This window comes from Acanthochromis polyacanthus, chromosome 9 (genome assembly GCF_021347895.1).
Source record: "Acanthochromis polyacanthus isolate Apoly-LR-REF ecotype Palm Island chromosome 9, KAUST_Apoly_ChrSc, whole genome shotgun sequence".
NCBI classification, from domain to species: Eukaryota; Metazoa; Chordata; class Actinopteri; family Pomacentridae; genus Acanthochromis; species Acanthochromis polyacanthus.
The window spans coordinates 39,182,107-39,199,852 of NC_067121.1; the positions used below are offsets into that span (position 1 = coordinate 39,182,107).

The window sequence follows — 17,746 nt, forward strand, 5'->3', positions numbered from 1 at the left end:
TCAGTCATTTTCTGTCTTGTTTTTGTTATTTTGTGTGTTGTTTTTGGTGTGTTCTGTCTTGTTTTTGTCGTTTTTTGTCTTCTTTCAGTCATTTTCTGTCTCATTTTTCTCATTTTCCGTCTTGCCTTTGTCGTTTCCTGTCTTCTTTCAGTCATTGTCTGTCTTGTTTTTGTCATTTTGTGTGTTGTTTTTGGTGTTTTCTGTCTTGTTTTTGTCATTTTACGTGTTGTTTTTGGTGTTTTCTGTCTCATTTTTGTCGTTTTCTGTCTTGTGTCTGCCTTGTTTCTGTGCCATGACAGACTTTATCAACAGAGAGTTGAATGCACACCTCATGGCTGGTGACGGTGGGAAGATCACAGGAAAGAGTTAACAGAACTTGTGTTGAGGCAGATTCCCTCCTGGTGTCTTTGTGTGTTATCAGTTCCTCTGTAGGGCACTGCAGCACACACTGCATTTATTCAAAGGCCCAGTGTCACACGCCTCTGTGGAAACGAGCCCTGAGGACCTCGCTCTGCCTTTTTTATTTCCTTCTCCCCCCATGAAGCCCCGACGCTCTCCGGCCTCGTCCAGCCCTTCTTTAGGGATTCGAACCCTCCACATCTGCTTGTGTTTAAAACATTTAGTGAGTAGAATTTTACTGGTATCAGTCGAGGAGTGTGTTAAAGTTTGATTTAGTGGAAGTAAATACAGACAAAAGCAAATATGGCCCCATTTTCTTTGTTAATCAAGAGTTTAGCGGAGCAGGTTGTTACCGTGGTTGTGTTCGTGGAGCATTTTTGTCGTTTTGTGTCTCATTTTTGTAATTTTCTGTCTCATTTTTGTTGTTTTGTGCATTGTTCTTGTCGTTTTCTGTCTTGTTTCTGTCATTTTGTGTCTTGTTTTTTTCATTTTGTGTCTCATTTTTGTCATTTTGTGTCTCGCTTTTGTTGTTTTTGTGTCTCCTTTTTGTTGTTTTCTGATGTTTTGTCTCGTTTTGGTCTTTTTCTGACATTTTGTGTCTCGTTTCTGTCCTTTTGTGTCTCGTGTTTATTTTATGTCTCGTTTTTGTCATTTATTTCTTGTTTCTGTCCTGTTGTTTCTCGTGTTTAGTTTGTGTCTCATTTTTGTAATTCTCTGTCTCATTTTTGTTGTTTTGTGCATTGTTCTTGTCATTTTCTGTCTTGTTTCTGTCGTTTTTTCATTTTGTGTCTCGTTTTTGTTGTTTTTGTGTCTCCTTTTTGTTGCTTTCTGACGTTTTGTCTCGTTTTGGTCTTTTTCTGACATTTTGTGTCATGTTTATTTTGTCTTGTTTTTCTCATTTTATTTCTCGTTTCTCTCATTTTGTGTCTCGTGTTTATTTTATATCTCGTTTTTGTCATTTTCAGTTTCATTTATGTTGTTTTGTGCATTGTTCTTGTCATTTTCTGTCTTGTTTCTGTCATTTTCTGTCTTTTTTTTCATTTTGTCTCTCATGTTTGTCATTTTGTGTCTCTTTTTTGTTGTTTTCTGTCTTGTTTCCGTCATTTTGTGTCTCCTTTTTGTCGTTTTCTGATGTTTTGTTTTGTTTCTGTAAGTTTTTGTTTCGTTTTTGTCATTTTATTTCTCGTTTCTATCCTTTTGTGTCTCGTGTTTGTTATTTTATGTCTCGTTTTTGTCATTCTGTGCTTTGCTTTTGTCGTCGTCTTTCGTTTTGTCTCGTTTCCTGTCTTGTTTTTGTCATTGTGTGTCCCGTTTTTGTCGTTTTGTCTCGTTTTTGTTGTTTTCTTTCTTGTTTTTGTTGTTTGTGTTTGGTTCTTGCCATTTTATGTCTCGTCTCTCTCCTTTTGTGTCTTATTTTTGTCATTTTCTGTCTCCTTTCTGTCCTTTTCTGTCTCATTTTTGTTTCCTGTCTTCTATCGCTTTGTGTCTTGTTTTTGTCGTTTTGTGTCTTGTTTTTGTCGTTTTGTGTCTTGTTTTTGTCATTTTCTGTCTTGTTATTGTCATTTTGTGTCTCACTTTTGTCGCGTAGTCGAGGTGGATGTTATAGTTTGACTCAAGTGGAAGTAAATGCAGGCTAGAGAGCAAATATGGCCCATTTTCTTTCTCTTTTTTTAATCAAGACTTGGGCGTAGCGGGTACATGCTACGCTAACACGGTTGTGTCGTGTTCATGGAGCGTAGTTTGGTATAACGGCATCAAAATGTTTACGCATCTGTAACCCAAAACAAAAAGCGAACATTAACGCCTCTGTCTCTCTGCGAGACTTGTAAGGAGTGGATCATTGGATTTTCTCCACATTGAACTGAATCACCGGATCTGCCGAGAGGAGATCTCCCGGAGCATGTGATCGTTTATCAGCCTCCCTCTCCCTCCTGGTTCGGGGCTACTTCCAGCCGAGTGCAGAGAAGTCATGTGGTGGTTCCAGGCCGGAGGAGGAGGCGACCACGGATATTAGCCCAATCATCTGCGTTTGGGAGAGTCCTGGGAAACGTCTCATTGATGAGATGAGTTGGCTCATCCCAGCACAGTGCAGGTTGCGTTTGTGGGTTTCTTTAGGCGTTGTTCAGCTTTATCTCTGTAGGATCGTCTGATTTGGATCATCATTAACTGTCGCGTCCACTTTTGGGTGGGTTTAGTTTCAGAGCAAAGAGCTTGTGAGCAGGAAATCATGAGTTTGTATTGGGAGAAACTCAGATCACCTCACTGTGATAGCACCAAGAGAGGCTCAAATGAGCTAACGTGAAATATTCCTGTTTCTTCTCTATGCAGCGTTTGACTGCATTTTATCCTGCTTTTTGAAATATGGGATAGTTTATACTGATGGTTGATGTTTTGTCATTTTCTGTCTCTTGTCTGTCGTTTTGTGTCTCGTTTTTATCGTTTTATGTCGTGTTTTTGTCTTTTCTATCCTGTTTTTGTTATGTGTTTTGTTTTTGTCATATTGTTTTCTCTTTTTGTCATTTTATGTCTTGTTTTTGTCATTTCTTGTCTTTTTTGTTATTTTATGTCTTGCTTTAGTCTTTTGTGGCTTATTTTTTCGTTTTGTGTCTTGTTTTTGTCTTTTTGTCTAGTTTCTGTTGTTTTGTGTCTTTTTTCTGTCGTTTTGTGTCCAGTTTCGATCGTTTTGTGACAAATTTCTGTCATTTTGTGTCCAGTTTCTGCCATTTTGTGTCTTTTTTTCTGTCATTTTGTGTCTAGTTTCTGTCATTTTGTGTCCAGTTTCTGTCGTTTTGTGTCTAGTTTCTGTCGTTTTGTGTCTATTTTCGGTCGTTTTGTGTCCAGTTTCTGCCATTTTGTGTCTTTTTTCTGTCTTTTTGTTTCTAGTTTCTGTCATTTTGTGTCCAGTTTCTGTCGTTTTGTGTCCAGTTTCTGTCGTTTTGTGTCCAGTTTCTGTCATTTTGTGTCTAGTTTCTATCATTTTGTGTCCAGTTTCTGTCATTTTGTGTCTTTTTTCTGTCATTTTGTGTCCAGTTTCTGCCGTTTTGTGTCTAGTTTCTGTCATTTTGTGTCCAGTTTCTGTCATTTTGTGTCCGGTTTCTGTCATTTTGTGTCTGGTTTCTGCCATTTTGTGTCTGGTTTCTGCCATTTTGTGTCTTTTTTTCTGTCATTTTGTGTCCAGTTTCTGTTGTTTTGTGTCTCATTTCTGTCGTTTTGCCTCTTGTTACTGTTGTTTTTATCGACACTGAAATAACGGACCAGGATGTTGGTGATCGTAAATTTTGTCCTTTAGCATGCTAGCAGTTTTGTGATGGTCTCTGTACGTGGGTACACTATACGTACGGTCAGTCCTGTTTAGGCCTGATAAGATCTGACAAACCCTGGGAAGCTGTGCGTGATCCGTATGCCTGCTAGGTGTTCATCTGGGAGTTTGCAGAGCTCGATGCTGTCCTGCTTCTTCTTCTGCTGCTGGTTCTGGTGCTACAGTGAGGCAGTAGAAGAAAGTTGTGCATTTTGTGGCAGCCTGTTGTCATTTTTAGGTGATTTCTTGAAGGTGAACGTGATGGACGGTGGTTGTGCAGCACGTCTATCGGCACGTTTGAGCGGCTGCAGGATTTAATGAACCGAAGGAAGAAGTTTTCGTACCGTATGAAGCAGCTGTGAACAGGAAGTCCTCGGTTTACGACGTTATCGACCTACGGCGTTTCATCGTTACATGGAACTAGTATTTCTTTCGTTTTGTCTCGCTTCTGCCATTTTGTGTCTTGTTTTTGTCATTTTGTGTCTCATTTCTGTTGTTTGTCTCGTTTTTGTCGTAATGTTGCACACAGACAGATTCACAGACAAACATATGTTGATCGTCACAGAACTCCGCCGTTCCTTGGGGGAGTTATAAAGGCTTTTCAAAATAAAAATACATCGATAATTTTGCCTTAAACCCCGTGTCACTAGATGCGTTTTTCCTGTATGTAAACGTGTCGCATCTGAAACTCGCACACATGGTCGGCAGTCATTAGAGGTCACATGACCGCGCTTTCAGATTGACAGTCCGGTAGATGAGTCGGATAAACAAAGCAACTCAACCACAAACTCTCTCTTTTATTTCAAAAACACTTAAGCGAAAAGTATTTCTGAAAGCATTTGCTTCGAGAAATAATCTCTCCTGGTTTTAGTTCACCGACAGCTGGTTTAGATGTTTGAGGAAGGTTTCAGGATGTGTCGGATCTCTGCATGCTGCATCCAATTTACATAAAGTAGAAGTCAAGTCAACTGCAATCATGTATGTTTGCCCGAATTTGCATAAAGTTGACTTGACTTCTACTTTATGCAAATTGGATTCAGCATGCAGAGATCCGATGCGTTACAAAACGTTCATCAAACATCTAAACCAGCGGTCAGTGAACTAAAACCAGGACAGATTGAATGCTATGGCCCGCTAGTGACCGCCCACGATGCGTGCGATTTTCAGATACGAGAAAAACGCATCCATTTCCATGGAGCTTTAAGGGCAACACACCCTGAAAGCGAAATTAGATTTATTAAAACACTCGGAACAGAAACACAGACGAACATCAGCATTATTAGATCAAGTTGGAAAAGCATCCATCCATCATCTACCCACCGTTTAATCTTCATCAGGGTCATAGGGGGTGGAGTCTAACAGCTGACTGAGGGTGAAGGTTCACCTGGACAGGTAACAGCATATGACAGGGCTGCACATTGAGACAAACAATCACACTCACATTCACGCCTACAGACAATTTAGAATCTCCAATTAACCTCAGCGTGTTTGTGGACTGAGGGAGGAAGCCGGAGAACCTGGAGGAAACCCACACATGTACAGGAGAACATGGAGACTCCATGCAGAAAGATCCCAGGAAGGCTGGAACACGAACCGGGATCTTCTAGCTGTGAGGCGACAGTGCTAACCACTGACCCTCTTTGCAGCCCTGTTGTAAAAACAGTTCAGCTTATTCTGTTATCTTCATGTAAAATGATTCACCCGCTGGTATTTGTGACTTTTATGAAGAGTTGATCGATATCGTGATGCGTGGAACGGCTTTGTTTGCGTTTTTACTGGAGTTCTGACTTATGGCGACAATCGGCTTCCATCAGTGTGTATTAGCAGAGCTCTGATGTAAGTCGAGGACCTCCTGTATATGATTTAAACACTCCTGGTTGAAATGTGGCCGGTTAAAACTGTTGATTTACAGTTTAACCACTCATTTCCACACCTTTGCTCTTGCTGGTAGAAATTTCTGGAAGTATGTGCACCATGTGAAACAGATGTGATACTGGGATGTCTCCTCAGCGCAACGTTGCTTTTTCTACCAAAACACCATCAACTGTTTCTTCTGTTTGATTCTTAATGAACCTCCCATTGGTTTTCCCAAACCTAAAACCTGCAGCAGAGCCGGACGAAGCTGTCAGGAACTTGCAAAAATGTTGGAGCGTTTATTGCACCGGCCATCGTCCAACTACCGAAAGTTGTTTTTTTCTGAGGACATATTCTGGATTTCTGCATTTTTGTAGACTTTAGTTGTCTTGATAAGCAGTTTAGTTGTAAATTAAAGCACACGAGATGTACTAATCTGTGTATTATTGAATGCTGTTTGTTTCTTAATCTCGTCTTTTTTTCTTCTTCCTCAGGAGTTCTTTGATCACGCGAAGAAGCTGTGGGACGACGAAGGAGTGAAGGCGTGCTTCGAGAGGTCCAACGAATACCAGCTCATCGACTGCGCACAATAGTGAGTCCCCGCTTTGAAATGCATTTTGTGCCATGATTTCGAGCTGCGGATGCTTTTGGGTGTTCAGAAAGTTCACTCCACCGGTCCGTGCTTTGTGTGCTGAGTTGTTTGTGTAGCTATAAGATCAGGATCAGTGAGCTGTGGAGTATCGTCTGTCCTCTTTGTGTCGTGTTGGAGGTGGAACACTGGGAAAATGCCCCTCTTAAAACAAACAAAAAAATTATTTCAAGGAACTTTTACCGTGAAATAAGTGAAAAAAATCTGCCAATAGAACAAGTGAAAAATGGCTTCATAAGATTTCTTGAAAAAAAGATGTGATATTTAGAATCTTGAGATCTTAAAATTAGCTGCGAAAACTTTTATTTTCAGCTATATTTTACCAGGATTGTCAAGCCTTCTGTTGTCCTCATTTACGGCACCAGAAAATATTTTGCCTTGTCTGACAAAAATCCAAAAATTCAGCAAAAAAATTCCCCAAATATATAAAAATTTGCAAAATTTTCAGGAAGAAAATTCCTTAAAAGTTTCCCTTTTATTTAAAAAAAAACCCAAATTTGGCAAGAAATAAAAATGTAATAAATACACAAATTAAATTGCAAATATTTTTATTAAAAAAATAAATAAAAATCTTCAAAAAAAATCCTAACAATATATAAAGTGATTACACATCTATCAGTAAAACTTTAATATTTTCTTTAAGAACATTTGGGAATTTCGCTGGATTTTGGTTGATTTTTTTCCCGAATGTTCTTAAAGAAACATCTTTATAACGTTTCATTTGTCCATCAAAAAATGTTCATAAATTTCCCAAAAAATGTTGAAAATGTAGAAGTGTTCACTGTGAAAATATATATATATTTTTCCCCACATTTTCAAACTTTAAAACGGGTCAATTTGACCTGCAGGACGACACGAGGGTTAAACAAGATAATTTCAAAATTGTTTGACTTAACAAGATATTTAAGATACATTGTCTTAAAACAAGTCCCTCCATCTTGCTAGAATGTCACTTGTTAAGTGAATTTATCTTAAATCAAGTGGGATGAGACATTTTGACTAAAAATAAGACAAATACACTTGGTGAGATTTTGAGTTTTTGCAGTGAAGCTCTGCGGTGTGTGCTGGTGTCATGTCATGTATGAACACGGCTGAGATATGTTTACTCTGGGTGTGGCAAGTCAAGCAACAGTTGCAGTTGTCCTTTGGAAAATTATACGTATATCTCATCACGTCAGCGTGTTTGACGTTTCTCCATGGAGATATGCAAAGCTCGGTCTGACCTGTTTAATTTATTGGAACTGTGTTGTATCGCTGGACACACTTTTACTACTTTATTGATGCTGTTATAATGCTTATAATGTTAATTAAAGCTTTCCATTTCTCTGTTGGAGGTGATAATGTTGTGGAGTGCATTTTAGTGTCGCTGTGGCTAGACACAGCCAATATGGGTCAGGATTTGAGTTTGACTTCCATCTAGATCAGGGGCGTCAAACTGGTTTTAGTTCAGGTTCCTTATTCAGCTCAGTTTGATCTCAAAAGTCAGATAAAAAATGACATAAAAATGACAAAGACAAGACAAATATTGCAAACATGAGACACAAAATGAGACAGACGACACGAAATAAAACAAACAAAAGGCAAAAAATTAGACGAACAAGTTACAAAGCAACAAATGAAATGAATAAACGACAAAAACGAGGCAAAAAAACACAAAACGACACGCAAAATATAAAATGGCAAAAATAAGAAAAAAAACCCACAAGTGAAATGAAAAGGAAACACAAAAACGACACGAACAAAAAGCAAGAAAAAAAACAACAAAAGCAAGAAAAAATATGGGGTCAACAGTCCAGAGCAATGGAGAGTGTGGAAAAGAGGTGAAGAAGCGTGTACAGGCAGGCTGGAACGGCTGGAGAAAAGTGTCAGCTGTGATGTGTGATAGAAGAGTTTCAGCTAAAATGAAAGGAAAGGTTTACAAAACTGTGGTGAGACCAGCCATGTTGTTTGGTCTGGAGACAGTGTCCCTGAGGAAAAGACAGGAGGCTGAGCTGGAGGTAGCAGAACTGAAGATGCTGAGGTTCTCTTTGGGAGTGACCAGGATGGATAGGATCAGGAATGAGTACATCAGAGGGACAGCACATGTTAGAGGCTTTGGAGATAAAGTCAGAGAGGCCAGACTGAGATGGTTCAGACATGTCCAGAGGAGAGAGAGTGAATATATTGGTAGAAAGATGCTGAGTTTCCCACTGCCAGGCAGGAGGCCTAGAGGAAGACCAAAGAGGAGGTTTATGGATGTGGTTAAAGAGGACATGAAGGTAGTTGGTGTGAGAGAAGAGGATGCAGAAGACAGGGTTAGATGGAGGCAATTGATTCACTGTGGTGACCCCTGAAGGGAAAAGCCAAAAGGAAAAGAAGAAGAAGACACGAAACGGCAAAAAACTGACAAATGAAATGAAGCAAAACATAAGAGACGGAAAATTCGACAAAAAGTTACACAGGGACAAAAAAATGGATAAACAACAAAAATGAGGCAAAAAACATAAAATGACACACAGAAAAAACGAATAAAGCAAAACACAAAATCACTAAAGTAAGACAAAAACCAGAGGCGAGACGAACAGTAAACACAAAACGACAAAAACATGAGACGAAAGTCAGACACAAAAAGACAAAATATTACAAAAACGGGGCACAAAACGACAAAAGAACAAAGAACAATCTCGTATTTTACTTTTTGATCAAAACAACTTGTCACAGTCTGGAAATTATTTATAGTTTTACTAATTTCCAATCTGCAGTTAATGTCTTCTCTGTAATTTTTACGCTTTGAGGGCCGGATTGGACCCTCTGGAGGACCACTTTTGGGCCACGGGCCTCATGTTGGACACTAGGTAGAGGTTTTACTTCTGAATGCTGTAGTTGGGTAATGCTGATAACCTCTGTGTGGTAAGGTGTAGAAGGTGATGGCCCTGTGCATGAGGAGTGTTTGGACGGCTCTACAGGCCTCGACACACTGACCCAGACCAAAGATAACAATGGAGAGGGAATGGTGGCGATATCTTTGGTCTTGGCTCTAAATCGGTGGTCCTACGTCGCACTGAGAGAGAAGTTCAAGCCTGGCTGTTGTCATGGCGACCAAAGACAAGCTGCCATAAAATTCTGACTGTCAGAAATTGTGGGTGATCATCTCACAGTGTGATGCTGCTGGACCTACGATAACTAAATAACCAATAGAAATGCAGGATGGAATGACGTACTGATCAATATACCCAAAGAGACGATTTACAGCGACAATGGCATCAAAACAAGTATGTGGGATTTAAAGACAAAGTGTGTTTCCTTGAAAAATGGCAGTGTGGAAACAAAATGGCAAAAATGAGACACAAAATGACAAAAACAAGACACACATTAACAAAAATGAGACGCGACAAAAATGAGACACAAAATGATAAAATTGAGACACAAAATGACAAAATTGAGACACTCAATGACAAAAACAAAGCACACATGAACAAAAATGAGACACGAAATGACGAAAACAAGACACACATTAACAAAAATGAGACACAACAAAAATGAGACACAACAAACTGAGACGCGAAATGACAAAAATGAGACACGAAATGACGAAAACAAGACACACATTAACAAAAATGAGACACAACAAACTGAGACGCGAAATGACAAAAATGAGACACGAAATGATAAAAATGAGACACAAAATGAGACACGAAATGATAAAAATTAGATAAAATAACAAAAGGTTTTTGTCTTATTGTTGTCATTTTGTGTTTCGCTTTGTGTCGTTTTGTTTTGCTTCTGTCTACTGTTGTCATTTTGTTTCTTGCCTTTGTCATTTGTGGTCTCATTTGTGTCATTTTTTTCTCATTTTTGTCGTTTCTCCATTTTTTTGGTAACTTTTGTCAAATTTTTGTCTCCTTTCTCTTTTGTTTCATGTCGCTTGTGTCACTTTTTGTCCTTTTGTTCTCGCTCTTGCTGTTTTGTGTCTTGTTTTTGGCATTTTGTGTCTCATTTTTGTAATGTTTTGTCTTTTTTGTCTAACTTCTGTCATTTGTCTCATGTTTGTAGCGCTATGCATTTCCTTTTTCGCACACTTGTGTTTTTTGTCTTATTGTTGTCCTTTTGTGTTTTGCTTTATGCATTGTTTTACGCACCGTGTTTGCCGTTTTGTGTTCTTTTTTGTCGTTTGTCTCATTTTTTTGCCGCTTTGTAATTTTTTTTGTCTATTTTGTTTCTTTTTTGTTGTCATTTTGTGTCTCATTTTTGTAATATTTTGTTGAATTTAAATGTTGACAAATGTCAGGTTGTTGATCATGTTTTGCAGAAAGATGATTCCTTAAATGTGAATATTTTCAGAACGTATGTTTTTGCACTAAAACAAATGTGAGATGTGGAGTTATGGCTATTTATCGGTTATTATGCTGTGATTTAACTGGTCACTGGAGATCAAACTGGGCTGAATGTGGAACCTGGACTATGATGAGTTTGACTTTGCTGCTGAAGGAGGAAGTTTGGATATGCAAAGTGACTGGGTGATTACAAAGCTCTCCTTCTGCTTTCCCTCTGACTCACCTCTGGATTCACATGTAAACATGAGGACAGGTTCAGCCCTCTGGACGTTGTCCCCTCCCAAAGGTTGGCTCCCTTTATCTCCCAGGGTTCGGTCAAAGGCGCACTTTATCAGCGATGGGGATAGAGGCTGGCTGCTCGCGATTCTGTGTGAGCCCATGTTGTATGGGTGGAGCGTAGAGATGGTTTAATGATGGTGTAGCACAGCGGTGTCAAACTCATCCTAGTCCAGGTTCCACTTTCAGCCCAGTTTGATCTCCAGTGACCAGTAAAACCACAGCAGAATAACCTATAAATAACCACAATTCTAGGTTTTAATCACAGGTATCTGGAACTGAGCAATCTAATGTTTTACTTTATGGTCAAAACAACATAAAACAGACAAAAACAACACAAACAAGACAAAATATTGCAAAAATGAGAGGAAAAAAGACTAAATATGAGGCAAATGGCACAAAACAAACAGACAAATAATTAGACAAAAAAGTTTTAAAAAAGTACTCAAAATGACAAAAACGATGCACAAAACAAGGAATAAAGAAAACACAAAATGACAAAAATGAGACACAAAACAACATCCATCCATCCATCCTCTATTCACCGCTTTATCCTCACTAGGGTCATGGGGGGTGCTGGAGTCTATCCCAGCTGACTCTGGTGAAGGCAGGGGACACCCTGGACAGGTCACCAGTCTGTCACAGGGCTACATATACAGACACACAATCACACTCACATTCACACCTACGGACAATTTAGAGTAACCAATTAACCTCAGCATGTTTTTGGACTGTGGGAGGAAGCCGGAGTACCCGGAGAAAACCCACGCATGCACAGGGAGAACATGCAAACTCCATGCAGGAAGATCCCAGACCCAGGTCGGGATTTGAACCGGGGATCTTCTTGCTGCAAGGCAAAAGTGCTAACCAGTACTCCACTGTGCAGCCCCACAAAACAACAAATATAGTAAAACACAAAATTACGAAAGTAAGACAAAAAACCCAGGCGAGACAAAAATGACACGCAAAACAACAAAAACACGAGATAAACAAAAATCAGACAGACATAAAACAACAAAAACAAGACAAAATATTACAAAAATGAGACACAAAATGAAAAAAAAATGAGAGAAATGACAAAAATCAAACAGTAACTACAAAAAAGTCAAGATATTACAAAAACGAGAAACAAAACAACAAAACTTGAGACAAACGACAAAAATCAGACAAAAATAGACCAAAAACAACACAAATGACAAAATATTCCAAAAATAAGATGCAAAATGGCAAAAATGAGACACAAAATGACAAAAAATGAGATACAAAAACATGACAGACAACATAAGTCGGACAGAAAAAGACAAAAAACAAAAGCAAGACAAAATATTACAAAATGAGACACAAAATGACAAAAGAGCAATCTAGTATTTTACTTTCTGATCCAAACAACTTGTCATGGTCTAGAAATGATTTTAAATTTCTAGTTTTACTAATTTACAATCTGCAGTTAATGTCTTCTCTGTAATTTTTACACTTTGAGGGCCGGATTGGACCCTCTGGAGGACCACTTTTGGCCCACGGGCCTCATGTTGGACACCCCTGGTTGGTGCAGCACGTAGACAAACACTCTGTACTCTTTCCTGAATATTTGCGACACAAATTTGACTTGGGGTCGAGTCTTCCTGGTGAGGGAGAGTCAGGTGATGGTTGGAGAGTCACATGAATCTGAAGGTGGAGCTGCTGTTTGTCTTCGCTGCTCTGAGTCAGTCTGTGTTTGGTCGGACAGCATGATATGTTAAAAAGAACAGCGTGTTGTGTTTATTTTAGTCGGTATTCCGGCATCACGGTGACATCTGGTAATACTGTGGCATCGTAAACGTTTCAGATCTTTATAACTTCCTCGTTACGACTCGGTGGTGTTGAAATCTGTAAGAATGTTGTGTATTGTAATAAGTGAAACCACTGAGGCCTGCGACTGGCTGAGGCTGATAATCCAGCTGTCCTGTGACACGGGTAAACATTAACAGAGCAATAGGAAGACAATGAAAAGCATACAGGGCTTTCACTGAGGGCTTCATAGGAGCCTTTCCTGCTCTGTGTCGGTTTATCAACTCTTTTTTTCTGTCCCACATCGACTCTTTTAGATGCAAAATGCTGCCAGATCTTTTTTTTTAATCCCATTTCTCCTCTATTTCTATGTATTTTCCCCCCACTTTGATTTCTTCTCCGTCTCGCCCTTCATCCCGTCGTCCTATCGCTGCCTCCCTGGCCGTTATGTCGCTGCTCCTGATTGGCTGAAAGCCGGTGGGCAGTTCGTTCAATAAATCATCATTAAGCAAAGAAGTTTGATTTGCTGCTGCGGAGAAATAAGAAATTACAGCGCTGGGTGATTGTTTTCTGTTTAGATATGTGGTATTTATTCTACTTTACCCTGTAAAACCCAAATATAGGAAAAAAAAGCTAAAAATAAAATATGTATATCCAAATAAAGAAAAAATCAAAAATTAAATAAAAATACATTTAAGAAAAATTGTATCTATGTATTCACAAGAGCAAATAAATAAATAAAACTAAAAAATCATAAAATTAAATTTAAAAACTTTGGTAAAACACACACACACACACACACACACACACACATATATATATATATATATGTGTGTGTGTGTGTTTTAAATGAGCAAAAATTTAATATATGAACCAAAAAGAGAACATTAAAATCGTACATATTTTGTATTTTTTATAATATAGATATAGAAAAATATAGGAAAAAATTTAACAAAAAAAGGCGCATATATATATATATATAAAAGTAAATAGCGCTGATGTTGTGTTTTTGCAGCAGTGGGTTTTTCCAGGGTTCAGTGGCTCTTCAGGTGTACGATTGTTATGACAATAAAATAAATAGTCAGTTGTAGAAACCGAAGCCTGGCGTCTCTGGACCTGCCTGCAGGTTTTCTGTTCATTTTGAAATCTTTCTTCACGATACGCCGTCTTTTGTCAGAGTGATTTGTTTGATTGAAGTCTGGAATTCGTCAGGCCTCTTACTTACTTCCTCTCTGGTTTTAACCTCCGTATGAACTCCTGAGGACGGAGGACATGGGGAGACACTCTGTCCTACATGGCAGCGGACCTGTCTGTGTGTAAAGGACCACACACACCTATTGTTGTTAGGGACACTTCAGCTATACGAACTGTCCTCTGTCCTGGAAGCAGACGGCTGCAGCAGCCAACTGGGCTGAAAGGACTGGAGCAGAGGTCAGAGTGTTGGAGAGAGGCCGGCTTGAAGCCAATGTTTTAGTAGGGCTGGGGCGTCAATTTAGATTAATTACAGAAAAAATAATGCGTTTAATCGCTCCTTTAACTAATGTCAGGCACACCGGTTACCCTGATGATTCATTAGCTCAGTAGGTGGCGCTAGTGAAGCTAAAGTCTGTGGTGAACAGTGAAGGAAGGCGAGACGCATTGAGCTTGTTGGGAGGAAAGTTTTCTTGGATAAGAGTTTTCTCATCACCTCGAAGTAAAACATGCTGCTGTTAGCATCAGAGCTAACATTAGCTACGACTGTCCTGCTAACGGCTAACGGCTAGTGATGTTGCCATCCCATAATAGACCGCTTTAGAAGACACTGAATGTGCTTGAGTTGACAAAAAGTCTTAAAATGTTGAATATAATCGCTATAATTTCACTGAAAAATGCAGATAAATAGTTTTTACTCCTCATCACAGTTATGCGACGATCGACGTTGGTTTGTCTGTCTTTTAATCACTTAATTATAAACTTTTAGTTTCTCGGAAACATATTTGTAGTTTTGTTTCTTTTTGGTCATTTTTGGCCTTGTTTGTGTCGTTTCTGCAGTTATTTGTCTTGTTTTTATCAAATTTTTTGCCTCGTTTTGTTTTGTGTCATTTGTCTCGTTTCTCGTTTTTGTCATTTTGTGTCTCATTTTTGTAATATTTTGTCTTGTTTTTGTTGTTTTTTTTTTGTCTGACTTTTCTGTTTTTTTGTCTCGCTTGTGTTGCTTGTCTATTTTTTTAGACAAGCCAAATAGACAATATCTACAAAATTCACATTTCTGAATGTTCTTAAAGAAACTATTAGAACTTTTACTGACATATACGGAATCACTGTAGATAATTTAAAGATTTTTTCTGAAGATTTTTATTAATTTTTTGAAAATGTTTTTGCCATTTTTGTTTTCTTTTATTTGTTAAATTATTGTTTCTTTCCAAATTTGAGATTTTTTTTTTAAATAGAACTTTTCAGGGAAACTTTTAAATATATTTTTTGGAATTTTTGGAATTTTCTTCCTGAAGGTTTTGCAGTTTTGTTTTTTTTTTAAATTTGTGGAAATTTTTTTTGCTGAATTTTTGGATTTTTTCAGACAAAGGAACTGTAGTTTTGGTTCCTGTAAATGAAGACAACAGGAGGGCTAATGCTTCAAAATCACCTTTTTCCCTCCATGCCCCACTTTAACATTTTATAAAGTTTAAATTCTAAAAGCGTATATGTCAGTCCTTCCAGGATTTCACGGGCGTTTGATTGTTGTGGCCGAAAATGCCTGAATTCGCGGCAGCTTTTCTAAAAAACTGCGATAAAAGTTGCGATGTTTTAAGCTTATTTGTTGTGATGAAATTGCAGGAGACGGTGACAATTGCTAAAAAGCTGCATTTTTTCCAGCTTGTAGAACATGTGTCAACACTGTAACTGACAATATTTATCCCAAAATGAATTATTTAACGTTCCAACCCATTTCCACAAAAGCTGGCACACCACGGTGGGACATTAGCAGCAGCCAGATACTGGTTTAATATGACGTGACCTAACTATGCAGGGGGTGACGGGAATTGATGGGACTCAGAAACACCCACACAATTTAATCAGTTGTTCTTTGTGTCATTTCCGATACGTCCACAGTGGTAGATTTGTTGTAGGATCACAACCATGTGATCGTCAGCAGGCCGCTGAGGTAGCGTTCACTTGTTGCCATGGTTACCGTGCCGCTATCAGACACAGTCCCGCTATGAATCCTTTACAAATCCGTGGATCCAAACGTTAAGCCGTATCACTGCCAAAGTCTAATCACTTGGTCCTTGTGTCATTTCTGACCGACCCTGAGAATTTCATTCAAACCTCTGAGTCTGTTTTTGAGCGACGTTGGTAACAGAGGAAGGATTCACACACGCTGATCGTCACATAACTCCGCCGTGTTCTTTGGTGGAATAATTAATCTAATTTACCTTCATTCTTTCAGTGCTCTAACGGATCTGGATGCAACAGTTTCCATCATGGTGATTTGTCTGGTCTGTTGTCCGATCATTTCAGCCGTTCTAATGTGTTTCATGTTTTTTAAAAAAATGTATCAATAGATCATTTTTTTTCTTTGTTTGTATTCCACCACAGTATTGCATGGGTGTAAAACAGTTTAGCTCCACTTTAGTGAAGAACATCAGTGAATTAATTGTTTATCACGGTCTTCAGCAGTAATTTTTGTTGGTAAATGAGAGACATTAGTATCTCATGTCTGCATCTTCAAACCATAAACAGGAAGTGAATTTGGTGACGTACGTGCATTAGGTTTGCGCTGGGAGCTGCTATGATTGGTGGAACTCACGGGAGGCGGGCCAAAATTGCGGGAAAGTTGCGGTGATTGGACAAAATTGCAAGGCCGCGCAAAATTCGCGGAGATTGGTTGATTTCGCACGATCGAAACATCGCGAATTCCTGGAGGGACTGATATGTCTATTCATTAATTAATTCATTGAGTCAGCCATTATTTATTTGAATGGAAAAACTTTAATTATTGTGTCAAATATTCCTATTTGACAAAAGTGTGATTTATTAATTACAAAGCCTTTAATTAATTGGATTAACTATTTTTAGTGTTTTGATATTAATGTTTCTTGTTCAGCGTCTCGTGTCCGTTTTGCTGTTCCTCTCAGTTCAGTTAAACTGTTTTTAAACTGTCTAATAGTTTGTTCTTTGTCAGTGCTAGCTACTTTTAGCCTCCTGTAATTCCAGACCCAGTTCAGGAAGCTTTCATTCCTTCTTTTACTACCGTTCTCCTCACCTGTCCTCTCTCTTTTCTGTGAGTGTTTGAGCAGCAGGCTCTGTCTCACATCATGACTGTGATAGGAGCACTTTCAGCTGCTAGGAGAGTAAATTACAGAGGAAGTCAGCATACGTGTAGACCAGGGGTGTCCAACATGCGGCCCGCGGGCCAAATGCGGTCCTCCAGATGGTCCAATCTGGCCTTCAAAGAGTAAAAAACATTAACTGCAGATTGTAATTAGTAAAATTATAAATTTAAAGTCATTTTTAGATCGTGACAAGTTGTTTGGATCAGAAAGTAAAATACTGGATTGTTTTTTTGTCGTTTTGTGTCTCATTTTTGTAATATTTTGTCTTATTTTTGTCTTCTATTGTCTGACTTGTTTCATGTTTTCGTTGTTTTGTGTCATTTTTTGTCGTTTTGTGTCTCATTTTTGTGATATTTTCTGTTTTTGTTGTTTTTTGTCTTTTATTGTATGACTTGTCGTTTTTCTCGTGTTTTTGTTGTTCTGTGTCTCAATTTTATCCTTTTGTCTCGTTTTTTGTCATTGTGCGTGTCATTTTTGTAATATTTAGTCTTATTTTTGTCTTCTGTTGTCTGACTTGTTTCATGTTTTCGTTGTTTTGTGTCATTTTGTGTCTCATTTTTGTAGTATTTTGTCTTTTGTTGTTTTTTTTGTCTTTTATTGTATGACTTTTGTCGTTTTTCTCGTGTTTTCGTTGTTCTCTGTCTCATTTTTCGGCGTTTTGCGTCTCGTTTTTGTCATTGTGCGTGTTACTTTTGTAACATTTTGTCTTGTTTTTGTTGTTTTTTTGTCTCATCATAAAATAAATCCTCTCTGGTTCAGTTCCAGGTGACTAAATGTTGTGTTCCTTTGTAGACACTCTGTCATCTGGTAGTTGTAATGTGGAAATGATAAACTGAGGCTGAATGTTGATGAAACTAATTTACAATTTCTTAAGTAT

The 17,746-nt window shown here is 38.4% G+C and overlaps 1 protein-coding gene across 4 annotated transcripts in view; it reads left to right on the forward strand.

Moving 5' to 3' along the window:
• LOC110965150 (guanine nucleotide-binding protein G(olf) subunit alpha) overlaps window positions 1–17,746 on the forward strand; it is a 94,470-nt gene that overhangs the window by 42,707 nt on the left and 34,017 nt on the right. For all 4 annotated transcript variants that reach the window (XR_007944152.1, XR_007944153.1, XM_051952878.1 and 1 more), the window contains exon 5: window positions 6,046–6,143. Coding sequence is in view for 2 of the 4 variants with exons in the window: in XM_051952878.1 (XP_051808838.1) it covers window positions 6,046–6,143 (98 nt within the window). In the remaining 2 variants the exon portion in view is untranslated. The remainder of the gene's footprint in view (window positions 1–6,045; window positions 6,144–17,746) is intronic.